This window comes from Aethalodelphis obliquidens, unplaced genomic scaffold (genome assembly GCF_003676395.1).
Source record: "Aethalodelphis obliquidens isolate GAN/ISIS:26980383/991018 unplaced genomic scaffold, ASM367639v1 scaffold60, whole genome shotgun sequence".
NCBI lineage: Eukaryota > Metazoa > Chordata > Mammalia > Artiodactyla > Delphinidae > Aethalodelphis > Aethalodelphis obliquidens.
This window is the reverse complement of record NW_020838004.1, coordinates 2,559,040-2,582,584: the sequence shown is the minus strand read 5'-3', so window position 1 is coordinate 2,582,584 and position 23,545 is coordinate 2,559,040. Positions and strand designations below refer to the sequence as shown.

At 39.5% G+C, this 23,545-nt stretch overlaps 1 protein-coding gene across 2 annotated transcripts in view; it reads right to left on the bottom strand.

Moving 5' to 3' along the window:
* The window catches only part of FAT3 (FAT atypical cadherin 3), a 565,154-nt gene that overhangs the window by 96,278 nt on the left and 445,331 nt on the right, over window positions 1–23,545 (bottom strand). For both annotated transcript variants that reach the window (XM_027087767.1, XM_027087765.1), the window contains exons 7-9: window positions 12,913–13,188; window positions 10,264–10,474; window positions 1,396–5,469 (exon numbers count right to left, since the gene is read on the bottom strand). In XM_027087767.1, the coding sequence (XP_026943568.1) occupies window positions 1,396–5,469; window positions 10,264–10,474; window positions 12,913–13,188 (4,561 nt within the window). The remainder of the gene's footprint in view (window positions 1–1,395; window positions 5,470–10,263; window positions 10,475–12,912; window positions 13,189–23,545) is intronic.

Sequence of the window (23,545 nt, the reverse complement as noted above, 5' to 3'; positions counted from 1 at the left end):
AATGAAGAGTAGCCCCCGCTCGCCACAACTAGAGAAAGCCTGTGCGCAGCCAAAAATAAATAAAAATTTTTAAAAAACTTAAAAAAAAAAAGAATGCCTAAGAAGCTTTTTGTCTGAAACTGAATGCAAATGAATCAGTTGTTGCTTTACTCACCTTTCTTTCCTTACCACTATCACTCATGTCTTTACTGCAGAAATATACATTTCAATGAAAAAAAAACCCACAATGAACGGTATCAGACAAAGCACAAATGCATTAAGACCTTTAAACAGAAAACAGCACCGAGAAAACCGTTCCATAAAGAAAAAGAGTAGTGCTGTGGAGGGGAGGTGTGGTGGTCCCGAGCAATGACACATACGCTCTTCTGTGGATCTTATTCTGCAGTGATTAATTAACTTTCCCACTAACATACTTAAGCAGATTCTGTGCCCTGAGGGCACTCTAATTAATTCATTCTTCTCTTTGAATAATGTAGTTTTTCTAAAGGGAGGCCACCTGACTACAAGTACGGATGGATTCTTTAAAATCTTTTGGCACTTTGCTTATGTTCTGCCTTTGAATGTCATGACATCAAAATATTAGCTTTAAAACCCCCAAATGGTTTTTAGGAAGACTGCTCCCATACCACCAACCCTCTCCTCTTTGCAGTTTAAGGCCAGTCACCCCCAGAAAGCTCTTGCTGATCAGTGACACCTCTTCTTCACTCTGACATGAGATCCTCTGCCCCTTAGAGTAATGGTGATGCTTTTTGGGCACTCTGGGTGACCTCATTTGTCTACCTTGGCTTTCCTATTGCACTGCTATCTACTATCTGGAAAGACAGAAAAGGGATCCAAGAAAATTGTGATGTCAGAAGACATACCCTTTGACTTGGAGTTATAATTGAACATTTTTCAGCAAAAGGTCAAACCATGCCCTTTGATTTGTATATGTGTGTGTTGTGTGCGTGCACGCATCTGAGTTTTTACTACCAGGAAAGACTTGTAAGTAAAGCTATTTATTTTTCTTACTGCTACAGAAAGTAGGAGAAAGGCATATACTTAAAAAAAAAAAAACATTCTCCTGCCCCCAATCAAAAAGAGCTGTTATTTTCATTTCTTCCACTGAGATATTTGGCTGGACTCTTTTTTAAATGATAAAAATTGACTCAAGGACTGAGTACCAATCTGGGTAATCTGTCATAGGCAAAACAATGAACTCCAAACTAAGGCTGAGTTAGTAACAACTAAAGAACTGACGCTACTCAGATATTTTCCTCAGCCCCAGAGAGGTAAGATAACTTTTCAAACCCTCATCTCATCTTCCTTCTTCTCTCCTACTCTTACCCCTCTGCCACCTTCCATCTTTCTTTAGAAAGCAGAGCACATAGTGAAAACCAAGGGTGACAGACTTACCTGTAATATGATAGCTCACTTGTCGATTGATGTCAGAAGAGTCTCTGTCCCATGTGCTGAGGACAGCTACCACCTCGCCCGGAGGGTCGCTCTCCTTCACGTTCCCTCGGTACACCTCGTGGGCAAAGACCGGAGCGTTGTCATTTATATCCGTCACCCTGACAGAGACCAATGCTGTGGAAGAAAGAGAGAAGGCCTCCCCGAGGTCGGAGGCCACCACGGAGAAGGTGAACGTGGGGTCTGTCTCGTGATCCAGGTCTCTCAAGGTACTGATCCAGCCTGTGTTGCTGTCAATGTTGAACGCTTGCATCACCTTTTCAGGTTGGGAATCTGAGTGGAGGGAGTAGGTGACCTGCCCGTTGGCTCCCCAGTCCATATCGATGGCTCTCACCTGCGTGAGTTTGGTGCCCACAGGCATCCCTTCCATGATGATCGTCTCATAGCTTGAAGTTTCAAAGACTGGCTTGTTGTCATTCATATCCAGTACCTTGATGTCTACATCCACCGTGAACACAAGGTCTACCTTGTCCAGTGGTATAGTGGCTGCTACTTTGAAGTGGAAAGCTGGGCTGATCTCATGGTCAAGACGTTTGTCCAGCTTGATGGTGCCTGTGTCCTGTTCTATGATGAAGACAGCTCCTTTGTTATTTTCCAGCCGCTCCCCATTAACTGTGCTGAACTTGACTTTCTGATTGGGCAAAATCCTCAGGGTGTCCACCGTGCTCCCAATGGCTGTATCTTCTGAAATGGTGAAGGAATACTGAGACTGGGTGAAGGACGGCAAAAATGTTTCAGGGGGTAAAACGTGGATGTAGACGGGGATGAGGGAGTGCTTCACCGGAATGCCCCCATCCACTGCTTTGACAAAGAAGGACAGCACTGTGTTTTTCAGCTGGTTAAAATGGCCTTTTGTGACCATCCAGCCATTGTCAGGATCGATTTCTAGGAGGTCAGCCACCGAGACCGAGGCCTCGCTATAGAGGGAATAAGTAATCCTTGCATTCGCTCCATCGTCTGGATCCATGGCTTGAACCTGAGTGACCAGGTGACCCCGTCCGACATCTGCCCTGACGCTGGCTCTGTATTCCACCGTCGTGAACTGGGGGGCATTGTCATTTTCATCCACCACAATCACCCTCACGGTGCAGAAAGTTGTTCTCCCTCCGCCATCAAGGGCCCTCAGAAAAATACTGATGTCTCCTTCCAGAGGGTTTTCCCGGTCGAGCCTTTCTGTTGTGATGACCTGTCCATTGCCATCTATGAGGAATCGATCCTTAGCAAAGTCATTGATGATGGTGTAGCTGACCTGCCCATATGTCCCTGGATCCCCATCCGTGGCTCGAACGTGAATCACCTTTGTCCCAGCGGCCGTGTTCTCTCTCACCTCAGCTACGTAGGTGCTTTGAGAAAAGGCAGGGCTGTACAGGTTGGCCCCGAGGACCCTGATATGCACCTGGGCAGTGCTAGTGAACAGCCCATCAGAGACGGACACATTGAGACTGTACAGAGGCTCCATCCGCTGCTTCCGGTGGTTGGAGAGCGTGATGACGCCACTCTTGCTGTCCATCAGAAAGCTCGTCCGGTCATTCCCAGATAAAATGCTGTATTCCAGCCTGTCAAAATCAGAGCTGTCTGCATCGGAGGCTTGCACACAAGTTACAAAATGGCCCCGGGGGGCTAATTCACTCACATATGACTCATAAATGAGCTGATTAAAGACTGGAGGGTTGTCATTCACGTCCGAGATGTAGATATGAACCAGGACCTCGCTGCTCAGTGATGGGAAGCCATTATCTGTGGCTCTGACTTTCAAAGTGCAGTGCTGCACTAACTCATGGTCCAGCATCCGCGCTGTCAGGATTAAGCCACTTGCGCTGTCTATGTGAAAATAATCTGTGCTGTTGTAAGTATCCTGGACAATCTGATAATGGACCATTTTATTGTTTTCTGAGTCTGCATCCGTAGAGACAACTTGTAAAACAGGTGTCCCAATGAGAGAAGCTTCTGATAACGTTGTATTGTACGTGGGTTGATCAAAAATAGGGGGGTTGTCATTGACATCATTAAGGAGCAAGTCAATGGTGACTTCAGCCCTGGCCCCAGTAAGGGCATCACTGGCTCTTACTGTCAACTTGTAAACAGATGTAATTTCATAATCCAAAGGGCTAACGACTTTCAGGACCCCAGTGTCAAAGTCGATGTTAAATTGTTTATAAAGGTCCCCATCAATAATGATGTATATGATGCCTTGGCCTTCCGGGCTGGTGGCGTTGATGCTTAGAATGGGGGTGTTGACGCTGATGTCTTCGTTGATGGACGCTGTATAAAAAGGCTTATCAAACACAGGCATTGCTTTGTTGACAATAGTGATGGGAAGTTCCACGGATGTGGACAAAGAGGGTTTTCCACCATCTCTGGCTAGGATGGTGACTCCATACTCAATGTTGGACAAGTCAGAGTTGAAAGCTTCTTTTAAAACAACTTTCCCTGAATTAGGGTTAATTTCAAAGTGGCCATAGTCATCCTGTAAGAGGTAGGTCACTTCTCCATTTGCACCTTTGTCTTTGTCAATGGCTGTCACTCGGTAAATCAGGGTGCCAGGCTCAGCATCAACTTGCACAGCAGCATAGTAAGGGAGGCCCACGAAGACTGGAGAATTGTCATTTATGTCTTCGATATTGACCCTGACCACCACCCTTGCCACCCGCAGATGGTCTAGCTCTCGGCTGGCTTCCACAACCAGCTCATATAACTCTTGTTCTTCACGGTCGAAGGGGACTCCGGTGGTCTGAATGACCCCTGAGGTAGATTTTATCTTGAACTTATTTCCTGGGTTTAAGATGCTGTACTTTAAGGGCTCATTAAGGCGATTTCCCACTGCATTGACAATAGCAACTTTGGTTACGTTCGTGTTGTTCTCTGAGATGGAGGTGGAGTAAAAGCTTTGTGTAAAGTGGAGGCCGCTGTCCATGGCTTCTTTAACCAAGATGGTGACCATGGAAGTACTGTAGAACTTTCCATCAGACACCTTAACTATCAGCATGTAGTGATCTTTGGAGAGGCTGTTGTTTTTAATAGTGAGCACTCCACTATTTGAGTCAATTAAAAAATGATCCAAGCTACCTTCCATTAGGCTGTACGTCAGTTCTGGGGGCACCTCGGAGTCAGGATCCGTGGCACTAACTTTCAGAACCTCCACTCCGACATAGGTAGGTAGAAGTAAGACAGTCTCAAACACGGCCTGAGTGAACACAGGTGGGTTGTCATTCACATCTGTCACTTCTATGTTGACTTCAACGGGACTCTCTGCCGTCAGCTGGGGGCTACCACTGTCTCTCACGTGCACATGAAAATGGAAATGGGCGATGGTTTCATGGTCCAGGTTCGCGATTGTTCTGATTGCACCCGTGCTGGAGTCCACTGTGAAGAACTTCTTGGCCGTGGACTCAACGATCTGATACACAAGCAGAGCATTGCGATTGCTGTCGGCGTCGGTGGCTCGAATCACCAGCGGGCTGTTGTGCAAGCTCCTGACGATGCTATTGATGGGGGCTGCCTCACTTAGGCTACCCGAATACTGAGAAAAGAGAAAAACTGGTGCATTATCGTTTTCATCAACAACCTGAATATTGACTGTGATGTTGGAAGCCATTCCTGCCATGTTCGTGGCCTGGACAATGAGTTGATAAGAGGAGGTATGCTCGTAATCCAGTGCCTTGCGTGTGGTGATGACTCCAGAATAGGGATTTATGGTGAAAACCCCATCAACGTTTCCATCTTTGACTTCATAAATGAGGGTGGATTGACTGATGGCAGAGATTAGAATGACTGATGTTCCAATATCAACATTTTCATTTACTTCTGCTTGGTAGTCTTTGTGAGTGAACTTGGGGTGAGAATTATCAGACATGGTGACAGAAATTCGCACAATCGCGGTGGCAGACATCGGCGGGGAACCCTGATCCGTGACTTTGACTGACAGGACAAACTGACCCATTGTTGTCATGTCTGGCTCTTTAGAAACAGTGATGATGCCCAGGACTGGTTCTATCTTAAATGTGTTCCCAGTGTTCCCTACAACAGAAAAATCAACAGGGAAATGAGTTCAAGTGGGTCATTTTCTGAAGATTAACTCTTCATCTTAAGGCTACTTTACACAACATGGCAAACAGCAATTATTCATTTTCACTCCTCCTCATTCTGAAATAAAACGAGAGACTTCCCTTTTAGGGGTATTCAAAAGCAACTGAAATGAGTTTTCCAGTAAATTGTGAATTTCAGATCAGTATCTTCTTAATTCAGGTTAACAAGAACAACAACACAGCTCTGTGTACATTCAAACTGGGAAACAGGAGAGTTTGTAGGAAAGACTTTCCTGCTTAGGATTTTCTTATTTCCAGACTGGGCTGGCACATGCCAATGACACTGATAAAAAGGCATTTATCCTGAAACCAGTGCCATAATTCTGTGTTCTACATTATAAGAAAGAGGGTTGTAGGGATTTCCCTGGTGGTGCAATGGTTAAGAATCCGCCTGCCAATGCAGGGGATACAGGTTCAATCCCTGGTCCGGGAAGATCCCACATGCTGCGGAGCAACTAAGCCCATGCGCCACAACTACTGAGCCTGTGCTCTAAAGCCCGCAAGCCACAACTACTGAGCCCACGTGCCACAACTACTGAAGCCGATGCACTTAGAGCCCATGCTCTGCAACAAGAGAAGCCACTGCAGTGAGAAGTCCACGCACCGCAACAAAGAGTAGTCCCCGCTCGCCACAACTAGACAAAGCCCACACGCAGCAATGAAGACCCAACGCAGCCAAAAATAAATAAATAAATTTAAAAAAATTTAAAAAGGAAGAGGGTTGTAGGAATCGCTTCAGAACATTATCATATAGTCATTCGGTTTAAGACTCTCCCAAAGGTAAGCTTTGCTATGTGGAGTTGGTATAGTTTCATACATATCATCAAAACCAACTTCATTCCAAACACTGCCTGGTGACGGGGGTTTGCTCAGGTATGGAGAATTCTTCTCAAGTCACCATTTGCTTTGTAAGCTGTGAGAATCTTTTCTGACTCTCCTTCTATTCTTCACTTCCCTACACCCCAACACACAAAATGTATAATGGTTCCATCTGTAACCATTCTAGTTGCTCAATATTTGAGACGTTTCTGATGAAATAAGAAAGTGTTAGAAATCTGAAGCAGCACAGAAACCAAGAACTTGAGCATAATCCTTATGAAACGAAGAAACCGGCACCCCACTTTGACAAACCTGAAATGGGAAGGGCTGTGAACCGTGACACTGTGGAAAAGAGGAGGAGAGAATGGGGAACACAAAACTTGAAGAATGTAAAGAATGTGTCTCACAGGGAGTGAACAGTGGGAAGCAGCATCCTTCACCATGTTACTTTTTGCTTCTCTCATGAGGCTTTCCCATGCTTCTCAAAGAACACATGCTTGTGTGTCTAGATTTCTTTACATCACAAGTTAAAAGTTTGGTTATTCAATTATATCTGAATTTTTCTTTCTTTTTGAAGTGCTATAGTATGGCAACAAACAGAGACTTGAAATGTCTTATTATTAAGATAGGCTCCAGGATTGAGAGCGCAGTTAGATAATGTGTTTGAAATATACAACACATACAGCTATTTGCACACTTCTTACTACATACTTATTACTTAAACTTTTCCATGTCTGAAAACAAAACTGTCATGTTTGTATAAAATCTATTTCTATAAGATGCTTGCCTATTTCTCAAGAGGGAGCAAGTCCAACAAAAAGATAAAGAATTTGATTCTAGACCCCAAATATGAATATTAAACAAAATTATCTTTGACGTCAGCATGATTTTTTACTTTGCCACCTGAACATGACCATTTCGTGGTGACAACAAGAAGGTCAATGAATTCATGAACAAACTTGCAAATTTTCAATAAATAGCACCGTGGAATTACGTGTGATTCCAACATTCGATTCATAGAGCCTCACAAGGAGGCAGGAATCATTTCACGTTAGCATCTCAGGGGAGGAAAATATAGAGATACCTGAGTAATGGTCACCTTCCAGCAGTGGCAACACATGCAACCCTGAATGATGAATGCCACATCCCCATTATGGTGTCCCACGTGGAGTTTCAAGGTGAGTCCTTTCTTACTCCAGGCTCGTACATACACAGCAAGATATATATGGCAGGGATGAAGGAAGGCCAGCTTCCGACCTTGAGGAGAGCTTCCCCATCCCGCTGTTCCATGGCTGCTGACCTGCTTGTTACCCCCTTCCAGGATGCTGTGCTCATATGTCAGGTCCAAATGGGCTCTTTGCCTCTTTCCCTCTCCAATGCACTGTCCCATTTTCTTAGAATCCACTTCCTGCTTATTCTCTTCTTCTGTACTTAAATCTTTGGAAGCTAATCTCTGCTTGCTTTCTTGGAATCTATGACTTCTTATAGACTTTTGGCAACTGGGCAAAAGCTGTGCTGACCTTACTTATCATTATTAATCTGGTATACAGCACAGTGCCTGGCACAAATAAAAGGTGCTCAATAAATATTTGTTGAATGATTGAGAGAGGTAGATCAAAAAAGATGTTTAAGTCTCTATCTGTATATATCTTGGGGTCCAATATGCCCCCATCCTAACTCAACACTTTCTTAGTCCTGGTCTCTCCTGTACTGCCCTGTCTCTGAGCCACCCATGAACCACTGTTGGCACCAAACCTGAACTAAATATAAGACTCGAAGTTCTGCACTTGAATTCCACCTCAGTCTTTCGGGCCAAAATGAAAAGGTTCAGTAGTTGCTTTAGGCCAGACAGGGGATAGGAAATGTATGGCCCACCAGTAAACAGAGTAAAATCTTGCTTCTCTGAGGTTTTTGAGAGCACTTAAATAAAACATATACTTTACACCAACCTCTTGTTATTTGATTCAAAGTCCTGAACTGTCTGGGATCTGCTTGTATCCTACCATGATCCGTGAAGAAACTTGACTTAACTAAAACCAGTCCAGGTCAAGTGTAGGTCTGTCTGTCCTGTAATTCTCATTAGCTTTTTACACATCCAATCAAAGGATACTTTTTGAGATACCAAGCATTCCTGTGGGTTTTCTGGAAACTCGACTTTTCTATATAAAAGATGTTTTAAGGAAATAACTTTTCTCTCTAGTTTTAGCCAACTGTTGAAGAAATGACTGAGTCCTTTCTCTATGTTCAGCACCCGGCTATAGTCTGTGGAAGCTGAAAGATAAGCGAGGCAGAATTTTCAGCTTTATGGTAAATTACTCTTAAATTACTCTGAGAACCTCCAAATTGGTTTCAAAATGTCTGGCTATCTGAGAGGAGTATATGTAGTAGCCTTCATGACAAATATAAAAAGCAAGTACACACGCAGACAAATGCTTAGAAGATGTTAAGAAAAGTAGAAATGAAACCCTATATCAAAATGATTACAATGTCATGAAACAATGTATATGCATGAATGAATTACGAGAAAAGGAAAAATACACAAGATTAGGGGAAAACTATAGAACGGACATAAAGAGTTCTTGGGTTAGGTGACATTTCCTGTGGCAATATTTAAATATATGTATTTTAAAGTTTCCCTATATTATTTGTGAAGCTAAAAGAACAAGGACTGTGTAATGAAATAATTAAAATATCCTCTGACAAACAAGAGATGAAAAATAGCGTTTATAAAAAGAGTACTGTCAGGCTTTAGGCTAAAAGGAAATTCCATGGAAATCTGGAAAAGAAAGGGGTGAATTCTCTTGGGGTACCTGGCTGTTCTGAACCAACATCTTTTCTTCTTTTTTGGTATAGAGTTTAGCACAGACTCATGTAAAATGTAGGTGCCTAATAAAGGAAATAGATTTAGATTGTCATTAAATACAGGGGCTACTTTTAAAGAAAGTCATTGGCTTTTTTTCTAATATTTTTTAGGCCAGAACTGTCATTCTAGCATTCATATTTTAATTCAACCACTCACAAAAATGCTCCGTATTTACATCAAGGGAAAGAAGCCTCTCCAGTGCTGGCATGAAAGGAAACAGCATTTGGCATCATGCACGACAGACATAATGTTGCAGAATGTTTTGGGAATATGAGGCTTGAATATTCAAAAAAGACAGAACAGGGGAAGGGAAAATAGAGCACATAAAGGATATTTGTAATTTTTAGGCTCACAGTCCTGTCTTTGCTTGGACGTTCATCTCTTCTGTCATAAATGTTTTCTAACTGTCCAACTGCAAACCATCAGGAAACTACGGTCTTGCTTTCTAGATACTAAAATTGATTTTTTAAAAAAATCTCAAATTTAACAACACGAGAATCTGCATTTATTTATCTGTCAGGTTAAGCAAGCAGTTCAGTACCTACCAACTCCTCTGCTACTCAGATCACCTCCAATGAAGTGAGTTTGTGCTAAACCTAACCCTAACCCTAGGAATTTCTGAAGCCCACAGCCCACAGCTCACCTACTGACAAGTAAGCATTGACCTTTAAGATTCAATCCACCGAACTCTCTGGCAGCCCTCAAATGACGGGAGGCTTTGGTTATTTTAGTCTGAGGCCAAGGCTTGTTGACCCATCAGTAAAAGCCACCGCGTTTATTACACATTCTTTTCTCTTCTCCATTCCAGAAAAATCTGAGATTGAACACAGTAAAAGGAAACTCCTTCTTCGCTGTCAATGATGGAAAACATCTTACTGAAATGCCAAGAACCTGATACACCATCGTTGTGCGAATAGGGCAGTTGCTTGGCCAAAAAATTCATCTGGAGACATCCCAGTGGTAACTATGTGAATTTTACATGGTGATAAATACTACCGAGGGTCCAATGCCACGCATGACCCTGCAATCTGCACCAGCTCTCACCTGCTTCTATGGTATATATGAGTTCTGCATTTTCCCCTTTGTCTTTGTCCAGAGCCGTCACTTGCAGTACAGCTGATCCCAGAGCAGCCGATTCGAACACAGATGCCTCATACAGCGGGTTGGTAAAATAGGGGCTGTGATCATTAGCATCTTCCACGTTCACAATGACTCGGGCCAAGTTTCTTCGATAAGGAAACTCCTGATCTCTGACCTTTAGGCAAAATATAAGAAGCAGTAGGACTAAAATCTTTAAGTTGCAAAGAATTCACCTGGCTGTGCCTGAAGTGAAATCAAAATGAAATAATGCACAAAAACCGCCGGACCCAGCCCCAGGCCCAGAGAAGGTATTCAGTAAGCAGTGCTATTATAGAGCGAGGATGCTGATTGTGAACACAGTGAGAGCGGGGGCCACGCTGTCTTTATGGCTCAGCATTACGCCTGGCCTCTGGTCTGTGTTCAGTCTGTGCTTGTAGAACTGATGTCAGGATATCGCAAACACAGCACTTTCCTCTGCCCCCCCCCTCACCCTCCACCCCCCGGAATTTGTGTATACAGTTGCTAATGGAATGGTGGATGGAGGCCCTTGTAAAGGGGAAACTAAAATGTGGAATGTAGCCACTGTCATTCATTCATTCACTCAACAAACCTTTATTATCATCTATTATCTACCAAGTCCTGGGATTGACTCTTGTGGTTCAGCGGTAGAAGAGATACAGTCCCTGACCTCAAGAACCTTATAGTTGACTGGGGAATCCAAACAAATAAGTAGAAAGATACAAGACCCAGAGGTAAGTGCCAGAATATTAGTAATTAGTAAGGATGTTAGCCTAGCTTGGAAAAGGTAACAAAACCAAGTAGAAGTAGTAAAGTGCTGGGGGGCAGGGTGCGTGGCATATATTTCAGGCAAGAAGGACCAACATGAATAAAGTCCCAGAACTAAGAGAGAACGCTGACCACTGGGAAGATGAACCAAATCTTAATTTTTGAAATGTGAGACCCCAGCACTGTGAAATCACCGAAGAACTTTGCCTGATTGCTTTAAAGTTTTCCCTGGTTTGCATATGGCAGAAGCTTGCAACTAATCAATTCTTTAACTCTAACACATGATTTTGCTATCATTGTATGTAGCATTAATCCAATGTGTGCTTTTTGCTTGTTCAATTTTAGATCCCCTAACTTCAGAGAGATTTGAAGAAATTAGAAAATATACCAAGAAAAGCTATCAAAGGGAAAGGGTTTTTCAGAAATATTAACCTAAAAGGAATTGAGCAAAATGACTATAAGGGCTTAGCTTGGAGAAAGGCAGCATAAAGGAGTTGTCTGCTCTAAATATTCAATTACATAAATGATAAATGATACAGGGTAAGTGCACTGAATTCTAAGTTTGTTAAGGAAAGAATGAACAGAAATGGCTTGAAGAAATCGTGAGAATAGAGTTAGTCACTGGCAGTAGAGTTCTGCTCCTGAAGAGATATATGCAAAAGCTAGCTGGTGAGTGTGATGAGTTTCCCTGTCTGTAGACCAGCCTGCCCCACCCAAGGACCAAACTTGACTCTGTACTTTGGGATTATTGAAATCTAGGTCTGTTCCAATCGAATGTCCAAAGGTGCAGGGACTTTGTCTCTTTTATATCCTCGGTGCCTAGAACAGAATTTAGTATACAGTAGGTGCTTGAGAAATATCTGTTGAATGAATGAATGAACGGCCAGAGGGATGGATCTGATGAACCCTGAGTCCCTCTTCCGTTCCCTGGAGTCTCATCTGGAAACCATAGCCAAAGGCATGGAACTCTAGTTTCTTCTTGCCCAGAGACTTGGAAAGGAAGAGTAGTACTTAGTGGAACAGTACTTCAGCTGCTTGGGAATTGGTAGCATCTTAGTGTATTTTAAAGCCAATCAGTACAAAGATTACATCTCCGCCATCCTACCTGGTCTTAAGGAACTCAGGGGGGCCCTGTTAGGTAGTGGCTGTACAATTGTCCATAGGGTTCTTGGATAGTTAAAGGGACAGGTTTTAGGTCATAAACAAGGGTGTTTATTACTAATCTTTACTTCCCAATTATGTAAACTAGCCAAACTTTGTTTTAAAATGAAAGCATCTTCTACATAATTTGGAGACCCCATGAACCCAAATTCAACATTCTCTGTAGGCTTTGGTGAGTTTTGAGATCTCTTTTGTGGGCCAGTATTTACCACTAGGTCCAATGCCAGTGCAATAAGTAATCAATCAGTTCTCTGAATGCTTCCAAGGACTGAGCATTATACAGGTTGATAAATGATTACCCTTGTAATTAACTTCTCAAGGAACTTCTTTTAAACTTTTCCACAAAATCTTCTGGATGTGAACCAGTACAGAAACACGGCCTGTTCCTTCCTGCTCAAATCAGGCTGTCAGCAGCCTTTACTGAGCGGCCACTGTCTGTAGAGCTCATCTAATATTTCAGTTTGGCAAACATATGGAGTCACTATCTAACAATAGTAATTCCTCACTGAACTAAAAAGGCAAGAATGAATGCAACCCTGTGGTTGAAAAGACCAAATTTACTACTACTTACAAAATTCAAGGGCCCTGTACATCTGAAGGCTAAGGCATGTGCCTTGGATGGTCAGTGATTCTGCTAGGAGAGCATATTAAGCAGTTTGGTCCTACCATTATGTTGAGTATGTGCTTGTCCTGGGCTTCGTGGTCCAGCCTCTCGGCTGTGTAGAGCACGCCAGTGCTGGGGTCAATCCGGAACTTCCTCATGCTGACAGAATCTATGCTGCTGTGGACAGTATAACTTAGCTTGTGCTTCTCATCTCTGTCTGTGGCTTCAATCTGCAATATCTCGGTATCTGGAAGCACATCCTCGGAAATTGTCACATCGTAATTTGGCTGAGAGAATTCTGGGCCATTATCATTATTATCCAGCACTTTGATAAATACCTATAGTTAAAAGGAGACAAGAGTGATGACTAATGCCAATTTACTCATTTCTAGTAAAAGAGGCTCCCTCCTTCTCTCCTCCCTCTATGTTCCTGGATCCCAGCTTCTAGCAACTACTTTAATATGTAGGAAGATTCTTATGAAAGCACTCTGTAATTAGAGGTTGACGATAAACCCGTAGTTCACATTAGCAGGAACATAAACTATGAGGATCAATATTCTCACGATTAAGTGAACAGATGAGACAGCCTCTGGGGTGGGGGGTGATAATTCGAGGAGATTATTTGAGGCACAATGTAAGAGATCACAAGGTGACCTTAGTTTGTTAAGTTCCTATTATCTTACATTCTTGTTATGTGCTTCTTATAGTAGACCTAATGTGGAGGCAGTGACAAGATAAGTAACAAAGAGGCAGAGGAAAGGGAGGTGTGAATACAGAGGTGGCTCTCCTTCAGATGGGAGGTGTCTAGCAAAGAACATGGTACTAATGATAGTTAAAATATGAAGTTCCCAAGTTGTTTCAAAATTTTTCAGGCAGATTTTATAAAAGTAATAGCTTAATTAACCCTGAATATTCATCACTCAGCTTTGATAATGATCAATTCATGGCTAACCTTGTTTCATCTTTATGCCCATTCATCTCCACCTGCTCCCTCATATTATTTTGAAGCAAGTCCCAGACATCATATAATTTCAGTGTACATCTCTAAAAGATAGGGACTCAAAATAAACACACACATACACACAATACCACTACTGCATCTAAACAGAGAAAACAGGAATTCCTTAATGTCTTTAAATATTCAGTTGGTGTTCATACTTCTGTAATTGTTTTGTAATGAGTTATATATGTTTGCGTACATGTGCATATATATTTTCAGTTTCTTTTAACCAGGATATGCAAATAAGGCACAGACATTGCATTTGATTGACATTTCCTTTAATTATCTTTTAATTTGTAGGTTCTCCCTCTATCTTCATCGATTTCCTAGCAATTTTTATGTTGTTATTGTTGGCAATCAAAAAATTGAGCCCTTTCCTCTTTAGTTCCCACAGTCTGAATTTTGCTTATTGTATCCCCATGGTTTTGTTCTACATGTTCCTCTGTCCCGTGTATTTCTTATAACTTGGTAGTTTTATGTAGGAGACAATAAAATTCACATTCAATTTCCTTCTTTTTTTCTTGACAAAAATCTTTTATGGGTGATATATTTCCATCTGGAGAAACATAATGTCTAGTTCTCTATCTTGTTCCATGATATTAGCAGCCATTGATGATCATGATATAGATAATATTAATTCATTAAAAATACAAAACAGTAGTGTTTTAATTCTATGATTTCTTCCCCACTTATTAGCTAGAATAGTTCTAAAAAGAAAGTTTTCTTCAATTATTTGGTTACTCTGAAGTACACTTCATGTTGAAAAGGAAGGAAAATTCTTTTCGTTGATCATTTCAAAATAATGAGTTGGTTCTTCAGCTCCTCCCAAAGTGATCAATAAGGTATTTTTTTTCAGGCATCATTAGGAGCTCATGAATTTAGTCACATCTGATGTGTTTCTGTCCACTGCAGTTACTATATTTATTGATGCACAAATGGTCCTTCCTTGGCCATGGGGAGCCTCTTCAAGTTGGCTTCTGTAATGTTCTGACACAACCCAAGTAGTCTTTGATAGCTTCCTTGCTTTCCAATAATTGCTGCTGGTAATTTTTTCAGGGTCATCTTGTACATATTTTCTGCCCCAGTCTTGAATTATCCATTTCTCCAAGAAGTGTTGGTTTCTTTTTAGTTAGAAGTGGCATTTAGAGACCACAGTCTGGTGCTAGGAATGCTTATTGCTGCTAGCTTTGCTAGTTTTTCAGTGGACAGAGTCAGGAAAGTGTTTTGTTTTAAACAATTATTTCATGAGTTCATATTGATACTACCAATTCAAAATTAAGTTGTCAACAACCCTGTCTATCAGTGGCATGGCACCAGCCCTGGGACACCCCACATCATGTGGCCAGCTGCACTGGGATCCAGCCCCATCCACTGTGGGACAGCAGCCACTGCATGTGGCAGGGTCTGGCAGCCAATTGAGCTGAGAGCCTACCAGCACATCCATAGTAGTTGACCTTGCCACAACAAAAGACCTCATACAGCCCACATAGGAGGCACCACTAGAACATATAGCCCTGGTGACAAGAGGGTAGTGTGCAGCTGGGCTGCATAGGATGTCTCCTACACAAGGCTACTTCTCCAAGACCAGGAAACATAACTGAACTACCTGATACATAAAACAAACACAGAAAATAAGGTAAAATGAGGAGACAGAGTAATATGTCCTAAATGAAAGAACAAGACCAAACCCCAGAAGAAGAACTAAGCATAGGAGAGATGAGCAATCTACTCCCATAGAATTTAAGAGGATGATCATAAAGATGCTTAACGAGCTTGGGGAAAGAATGGATGAGCAGAGTCATAAGTTTTAACAAAGAGTTAGAAAATATGAAGAAAAACCAAACAGAGCTGAGGAACATGATAACTGAAGTAAAGAAATACTCTAGAAGAAGTCAACAGTAGATTAGATGATACAGAGTAAAGGATCAGTGAACTAGAAGACAGAGTAGTGGAAATCCCAAGCTAAACAGAAAACGACAAAAAAAAGAATTACAAAAAATGAGAATAATTTAAGAGACCTCTAGGCCAACATCAAGCACACTAACAAGCACACTAAAGGTCCCAGAAGGAGAATAGAGAGAGAAAGGGGCAGAGAGCATACTTGAAGATATACTAGCTGAAAATTTTCCTAACCTGGGAAAGGAAACAGACATCTAGGCCCAGGAAGTATAGAGAGTCCACGCCAAGACAAATAATAATAAAAATGTCAAAAATTAAAGATACTCATCCTTTTTTATCATTTTTATTTTTTATAATTTATTTTTTAAATATTTATTTATTTGGCTGCACGAGTCTTAGTTGCAGCATGCAGGATCTTTCATTGTGGTGCACGGGCTCCAGAGCGCTCGGGCTTAGTTGCCCTGTGGCATGTGGGATCTTAGATCCCTGACCAGGGATTCAACTCACATCCCCTGCATTGGAAGGCAGATTCTTAACCACTGGACCACCAGGGAAGTCCCAAGAGAGATCCTTAAAAGCAGCGAGAGAAAAGCAACTAGTTATAAACAAGGGACTCCCATAAGACTCTCAGCTGACTTTTCAGCAGAATATTTGCAGGCCAGAAGGAAATGGCATAATATATCCAAGTGCTGAAAGGGAAAAAAGCCTACATCCAAAAATAATCTATCTGGTAAGGATATCATTCAGAACTGAAGGAGAGATAAAGAGTTTTAAAGACAGGCAAAAGCTAAAGGAGTTCATCACCACTAAAGCAACCTTACAGGAAATATTAAAGGGATTTCTCTAAGTGGAAAAGAAAAGGCCACAAATAGAAATTTAAAAAATTATGATGGGAAAAATCTCACTGGTAAAGGCAAAATATAGTAAAGGTAGTGGACTAAGCACTTATAAAGCTAGTAGGAAGGTGAAAAGACAAAAACAGTAAAATCATCTTTATCTATAATAAGTAGATAAGGAATATACAGAATAAAAAGATGTAAAATATGTTGTCAAAAACATAAAATGTGGGGCGAAAGGAGTAAAAATGTGGGGCTGTTAGAATGCATTTAAACTTAAGAAATCATCAACTTAAAATAGACACCCATACATATTAGATGTTATATATGAATCTCAGGGTAACCACAAATCAAAAACCTCTAATAGACACAAAAAAATAAAGAGAAAAGAATCCAAATGAACACTAAAGATAGTCATCAAATCACAAGGGAAGATTGCAAGAGAATAAAAGGAACAAAGGAGAACTACAAAAACAATCAGAAAACAATTAACAAAATGGCAATAAGTACATATCCATCAATAATTACTTTAAATGGAAATGGACTAAATGTTCCAACAAAAGACATAGAGTGACTGAATGGATAAAAAAGAAAACAAGACCTACATATATGCTGCCTACAAGAGACTCATTTCAGATCTAGAGACACGTACAGACTGAAAGTGAGAGAATGGGAACAGGTACTCCATGCAAATGGAAATCAAAAGAAAGCTGGAGTAGCAATACTTAGGCAAAATAGACTTTAAAACAAAGACTGTAACAAGGGACAAAGAAGGGTATTACATAATGTTAAAGGGATCAATCCAACAAGAAGATATAACAATTGTAAATATATATTTACTCAACATAGGCACACATAAATACATATAGCAAATATTAACAACATAAAGGGAGAAAATAACAGTAATACAATAATTGTAGGGAACTTTAACACTCCACGTATGCCAATGGACAGATCATCTAGACAGAAAATCAATAAGGAAACATTGGCCTTAAATGACACATTAACCACATGGACTTAATTGATTGATATATATATATATATATTTATATATGTATGTGTATATATATATATATATATATAATATATAGAACGTTACATTCAAAAGCAGCAGAATACACATTCTTTTCAGACACACATGGAACATTCTCCAGCAGAGATCACGTGCTAGGCCACAAAACAAATCTCAACAACTTTAAGACTATTGAAATCATATCAAGCATCTTTTCCAACCACCACATTATGAGACTAGAAATCAACCTCAAGAAAAAAACTGCAAAAAACACAGATGTAGAAGTTAAACAATATGCTACTAAACAACCAATGGGTCACTGAGGAAATCAAAGAAGAAATTAAAAAAATACCTGGAGACAAATGAAAATGGAAACACAATGACCCAAAATTTATGGGATGCAGCCAAAGCAATTCTAAGAGGGAAGTATAATGATGTAAGCCTACCTCAGGAAACAAGAAAAACCTTTAGCCAGACTCATCAAAAAGAAAAGGGAGAGGGCCCAAACAGATAAAATTAAAAATGAAAGAGATGTTACAACCGATACCACAGAAATGCAAAGGATCATAAGATATTACTATGACAAATTTTATGTCAATAAAATGGACAACCTAGAGGAAATAGGTAAATTCCTAGAAACTTATAATCTCCCAAGACTGTATCAGGAAGGTAGAAAATATGAACAGATCAATTACCAGTATTGAAACTGAATCAGTAATCAAAAAACTCCCAACAAACAAAAGTCCAGGACCAGATGGCATCACAGGTGAATTCTACAAAACGTTTCAAGAGTCAGTATCTATGCTTCTCAAAATATTCCAGAAAATTGAAAAGGAAGGAATGCTACTGAACTCATTCTACGAGGTCAGTGGAACCCTGATACCAAAACCAGACAAAGATACCTGCCAAAAAGAAAATTAGAGGCCAATATCACTGATGAACATAGATGCAAAAATCCTCAACAAAATATTAACAAACTGAATTCAACAATACATTAAAAGGATGATACACCATAATCAAGTAGGATTTATCCCAGGGATGGAAGGATGGATGGTTCAGTATCCCCAAATCAGTCAATGTGATACACCATATTAACAAATTGAAGAATAGAAATCGCATGATAATCTCAGAAGATGCAGAAAAGGCTCCTGACAAAATTCAACATCCATTTATGATAAAAACTCTCAACATAGTGGGTATAGAGGGAACACACCTCAACATAATAAAGCCCATATATGACAAACCCACAGCCCAACATCATACTTAATGGTGAAAAACTGAAAGCATTTCCTCTAAGAAAGGAACAAGACAAGGATGCCCACTTTCACCATTTTCATGCAATTGGAAATTCTTTTACGTATTGGAAATCCTAGTCACAGAAATCAGACAAGAAATTTAAAAATTCAGATTGGAAAAGAAGAAGTACAACTGTCACTGTTTGCAGATGACATGATACTATATATAGAAAATGCTAACACCACCACCAAAAAACTATTGGAACTGATAAATAAATTCAGTAAAGTTGCAAGATACAAAATTAATATACAGAAATCTGCTGCATTTTTATACATTAATGATGAACTATCAGAAAGAGAAATTAAGAAAACAATCCAACTTACAGTTGTATCAAAAAGAATAAAATACCTAGGAGTAAATCTAACCAAGGAGGTAAAAGACCTGTACTCAAAACTATAAGACACTGACTGATGAAAGAAACTGACAATGACACAAACAGATGGAAAGATATACCATCTTCTTAGATTGAAAGAATTAATATTGTTAAAATGACCATACTACCTAAGGCAATCTACAAATTCAATGCAATCCCTATCAAAAAAAATTGGCACTTTTCACAGAACTAGAACAAATAATTCTAAAATTTGTATGGAAATATAAAAGACCCCAATCTTGAGAAAGAAGAAAAAAGCTGGAGGTATCATGCTACCTGAACTATCCTACCAGGCTACATTAATCAATGAAATATGGTACTGGCACCAAAACAGAGACATAGATCAATGGAATAGACCAGATAGCCCAGAAATAAACCTATGCTTATATGGTCCATTAATCTATGACAAAGGAGGCAAGAATATACAATGGTGAAAAGCCAGCCTCTTCAGTAAATTGTGTTGGAAAACCTGGACAGTTATATGCAAAAGATCAAACTGAACTACTTTCTTATACCCTATGCAAAAATAACCCCAAATGGATTAAAGACTTAAATGTAAGAGCTGAAATCATAAAACTCTTAGAAGAAAACATAGGCATAACACTCTTTGATGTTGTGTTAGCAATATATTTTTTGAATATGTCTCTCCAGGCTACGGAAATAAAAGCCAACAAAGCCAAAAACAAAACCAAATGGGACTACATCAAACTGAAAAACATTTGCACAGTGAAGGAAACTATCAACAAAACAAAAAGGCAACCTGCTGAATGGGAGAAGATATTTGCAAATGATATATCTGATAAGGGGTTAATATACAAAATATACAAAGAACTCATACAACTCAACATCAAAAACCCAACCTGAATAAAAAATGGGCAGAGGACCTGAATAGACATTTATCCAGAGAAGACATACAGATGTCCAACAGACACATGAAAAGATGCTCAACATCACTAATCATCAAGGAAATGCAAATAAAAACCACAATGAGATATCACTTCACACCTGTCAGAATGGTCAAAAAGACCACAAATAACAAACGTTGATGAAGAGGCTGAGAAAAGGAAACCCTCATGCACTGTTAGTAGGAATGTAAATTGGTAGTGCTGTTATGGAAAACAGTATGGAGGTTCCTAAAAATTTTTAAATTGAACTATCACATGATCCAGAAATCCCACTTCTGGGTATTTTTCTGAAGAAAAAAAAGCGCTAATTCGAAAAGACATATGTACCCTTATGTTCATGGCAGCATTATTTACTATAGCCAAGATATGGAAGCAACCTAAGTGTCCATCAATAGATGAATGGATAAAGAAGGTGGTGTGTGTGTGTGTGTGTGTGTGTGTGTGTGTGTGTGTGTGTGGTGTGTGTGTGTGTATACATACACACAGAAACACACACACAAACAATGGAATATTACTCAGCTATAAAAAAGAATGAAATCTTGCCATTTGCGACAATATGGATGGACAGAGTATTACGCTAAGTGAAAAATCTCAGAAAAGGACAAATACTCTATGATTTCATTTATATGTGGAATCTAAAAAACAAAGCAAACATAACAAAACAGAAACAGACTCATAGATACAGAGAACAAATTGGTGGTTTCCAGAAGGGAGAGGAGTGGGGAAAAAAGTGAAATAAGTTAAGGGGATTAAGAGGTACAACTTCCAGCTACAAAGTAAATAAGTCACAGGGATGTAATGTACAGCAAAGGGAATACAGTATAATTGATAATATTATAGTAACTTTTTATGGTGACAAATGGTAAGTAGACTTATCATGGTGATCATTTTGTAATGCATAAAAATATCGAGGCATTATGTTGCACACCTGAAACTAATACGATATTGTAAGTCAATTATACTTCAATAAAAAACAAAACAAAAGACAATATTAAGGTACCCATCAAGGTTTTTACTTAATCTCATTCTTTTAACCTATCTTCCTTCTCTCATGATGACATTTCTCATGCTCAATGACATCACCATAATTATTCACCTATCTGAATGTTCACATATCTGAAATACATGCCCAAGTCTCTGAATAACACCAACATTGTTATTATAATCACATTACAATTATGGTCATTCAAACTAATTTAATATTATTTTGTCTTTTTGTCCTTTGGATTTATCCCACTAGGCATATACAGTCAAATTAGTATATGTAAAGTCACTTAGAATAGTTCTTCCCTGTGCATACATGCTCCCAACTGGATACACATATATGTTCATCTGCTTCCATTTACTTTCAAATTTTAGACTTGCTTTTTTAACATTTAATTTTGTTTTATATTATATGTAAATTACCAATGTTAAATTTACAAAAAGTTATAGTCAAGCTTAGCTTCTGTATCTTTCTCTTTCATGTATTCCCTTCTTCTTCAGGTAAACTTTTTTTTTTCAGTCATGTTACATTTTATCCATCTATTTTATTAATATTAACATACTGTATACACTCCCCTCAACAGGTTATTTCACTTAACATTATATCCGGGGTCCCCAACCCCTGGGCGGTGAACCAGTAGCAGTCCGTGGCCTGTTAGGAACCAGGGCTGCACAGTGGGAGGTGAGCGGCAGGCAAGCAAGCGAAGCTTCATCTATTGCTCCCCATTGCTTCCCATCACTCACATTTCCACCTGAACCATTCCCCCTCCCCTCCTCGTGGAAAAAGTGTCTTCCATGAAACCGCTCCCTGGTGCCAAAAAGGTTGGGGACTGCTGCATTATATCAATAGTTCTCAACTGAGGATGACTTTGTCTCCTGGGGTCATTTCACAATGTCTGTAGACATTTTTGGTTGTCACAGCTCGGGGGAGGGATTTTCCTAGAACCTAGTGGATGGAAGGCAGGGGAGTTGCTAAACATCCTAAAATGCACAGGATAACCCCTGCAACAAAGAGCTATCTGACTCAAAAGGTCAATACTGTTGCTGCTTTATATCATGAAGACCATGCTACAGCAGTACAGAAATACTTTTCCATGGATAAATGTATCTAGTTAACTCAATCAGTCCTCTATTGACGTGCATTCCTATTTTTGCTCTTCGAATGACCGTGCAATGAAGAGCCTTGTGCTTGTGTCTTTTCACATTTTTGCTAACATATATTTCTGTCCCAATTGGGATCGCTGAAACAAAGAAGTGCTTATATGGTTTTGTGAGATACTTCCCATATTCCCCTACCTATAAGTTTGATTACTTTGCCTTTCTATAGCAGTATTTAAGAATGACTGTCTTCCCACAGCCTTGCCAACAGAGCATGCTGTAAAACTTTTGGGTTTTTGGCCAAGCTGATAGATGAGAAATGTCATCTCAATGTATTTAAAATTTTTCTTTCTCTTGTTATGAGTGAGGTTGAGCATCTTTTCATATGTTTAAGAACCATTTGCATTTCTTTTTCTGTTAAAACTATGTAAGTTCATTCTTCTATGGGTTAGATGGTACTTTTTTCCCTTTATTTTGGGAGCATGAGGATACACATTGCAAATGTTTTCAATTTTGTCATTTATCTTTATTTTGTTTATGGTAATTTTTTTTGCCATGCAAAAGATTTTATTTTTATTTTCATGTAGTTGAATGCATCAGTCTTTTCCCTTATTGTTTCTGGATGTTAAGTCATAGTTTAGAGTATTTTCTACATTTCCAGATTTTGGTGATCACGCTTATTTTTTTAAAAAAATTGAATTTAAATGCTTCTTTTTTCTTACATTTACATCTCTAATCCATTTGGAATTTTTCCTAGTATATTATGTGAGGAATGGGTCCCATTTTATTTTATTCCACATGGCTCTCTATTTATTTCAATGCTACTTTTTAGCAGACCATCACTTCCTTACCGATTTGAGAAGTCACTTTTACTGTATACTAACTCTACCTATGCAGATAGTATATTTCTGGCTTTTCTATTTTGTTCCATTGGTTTATCTATCTTTTCATGCAACAACATCAAAATGTTTTAATTACAGAGGCTTTATAGTATTTTTTTCCTTCCAGTTTTCTTGAGACATAATTGACATAAAGCACTGTGTAAGTTTAAGGTGTACAGCATAATGATTTGACTTACATACATCATGAAGTGATTATCATAATGAGTTTAGTCAACATCTATCATCTCATATAGATACAAAATTAAAGAAATGAAAAAACATTATTCTTTGTGATGAGAACTCTTAGGACTTACTCTCTTAACAAATTTCACATATAACGTACAGCAGTGTTAATTATATTTGTCATGTTGTACATTACATCCCTAGTACTTATTTATCTTATAACTGGAA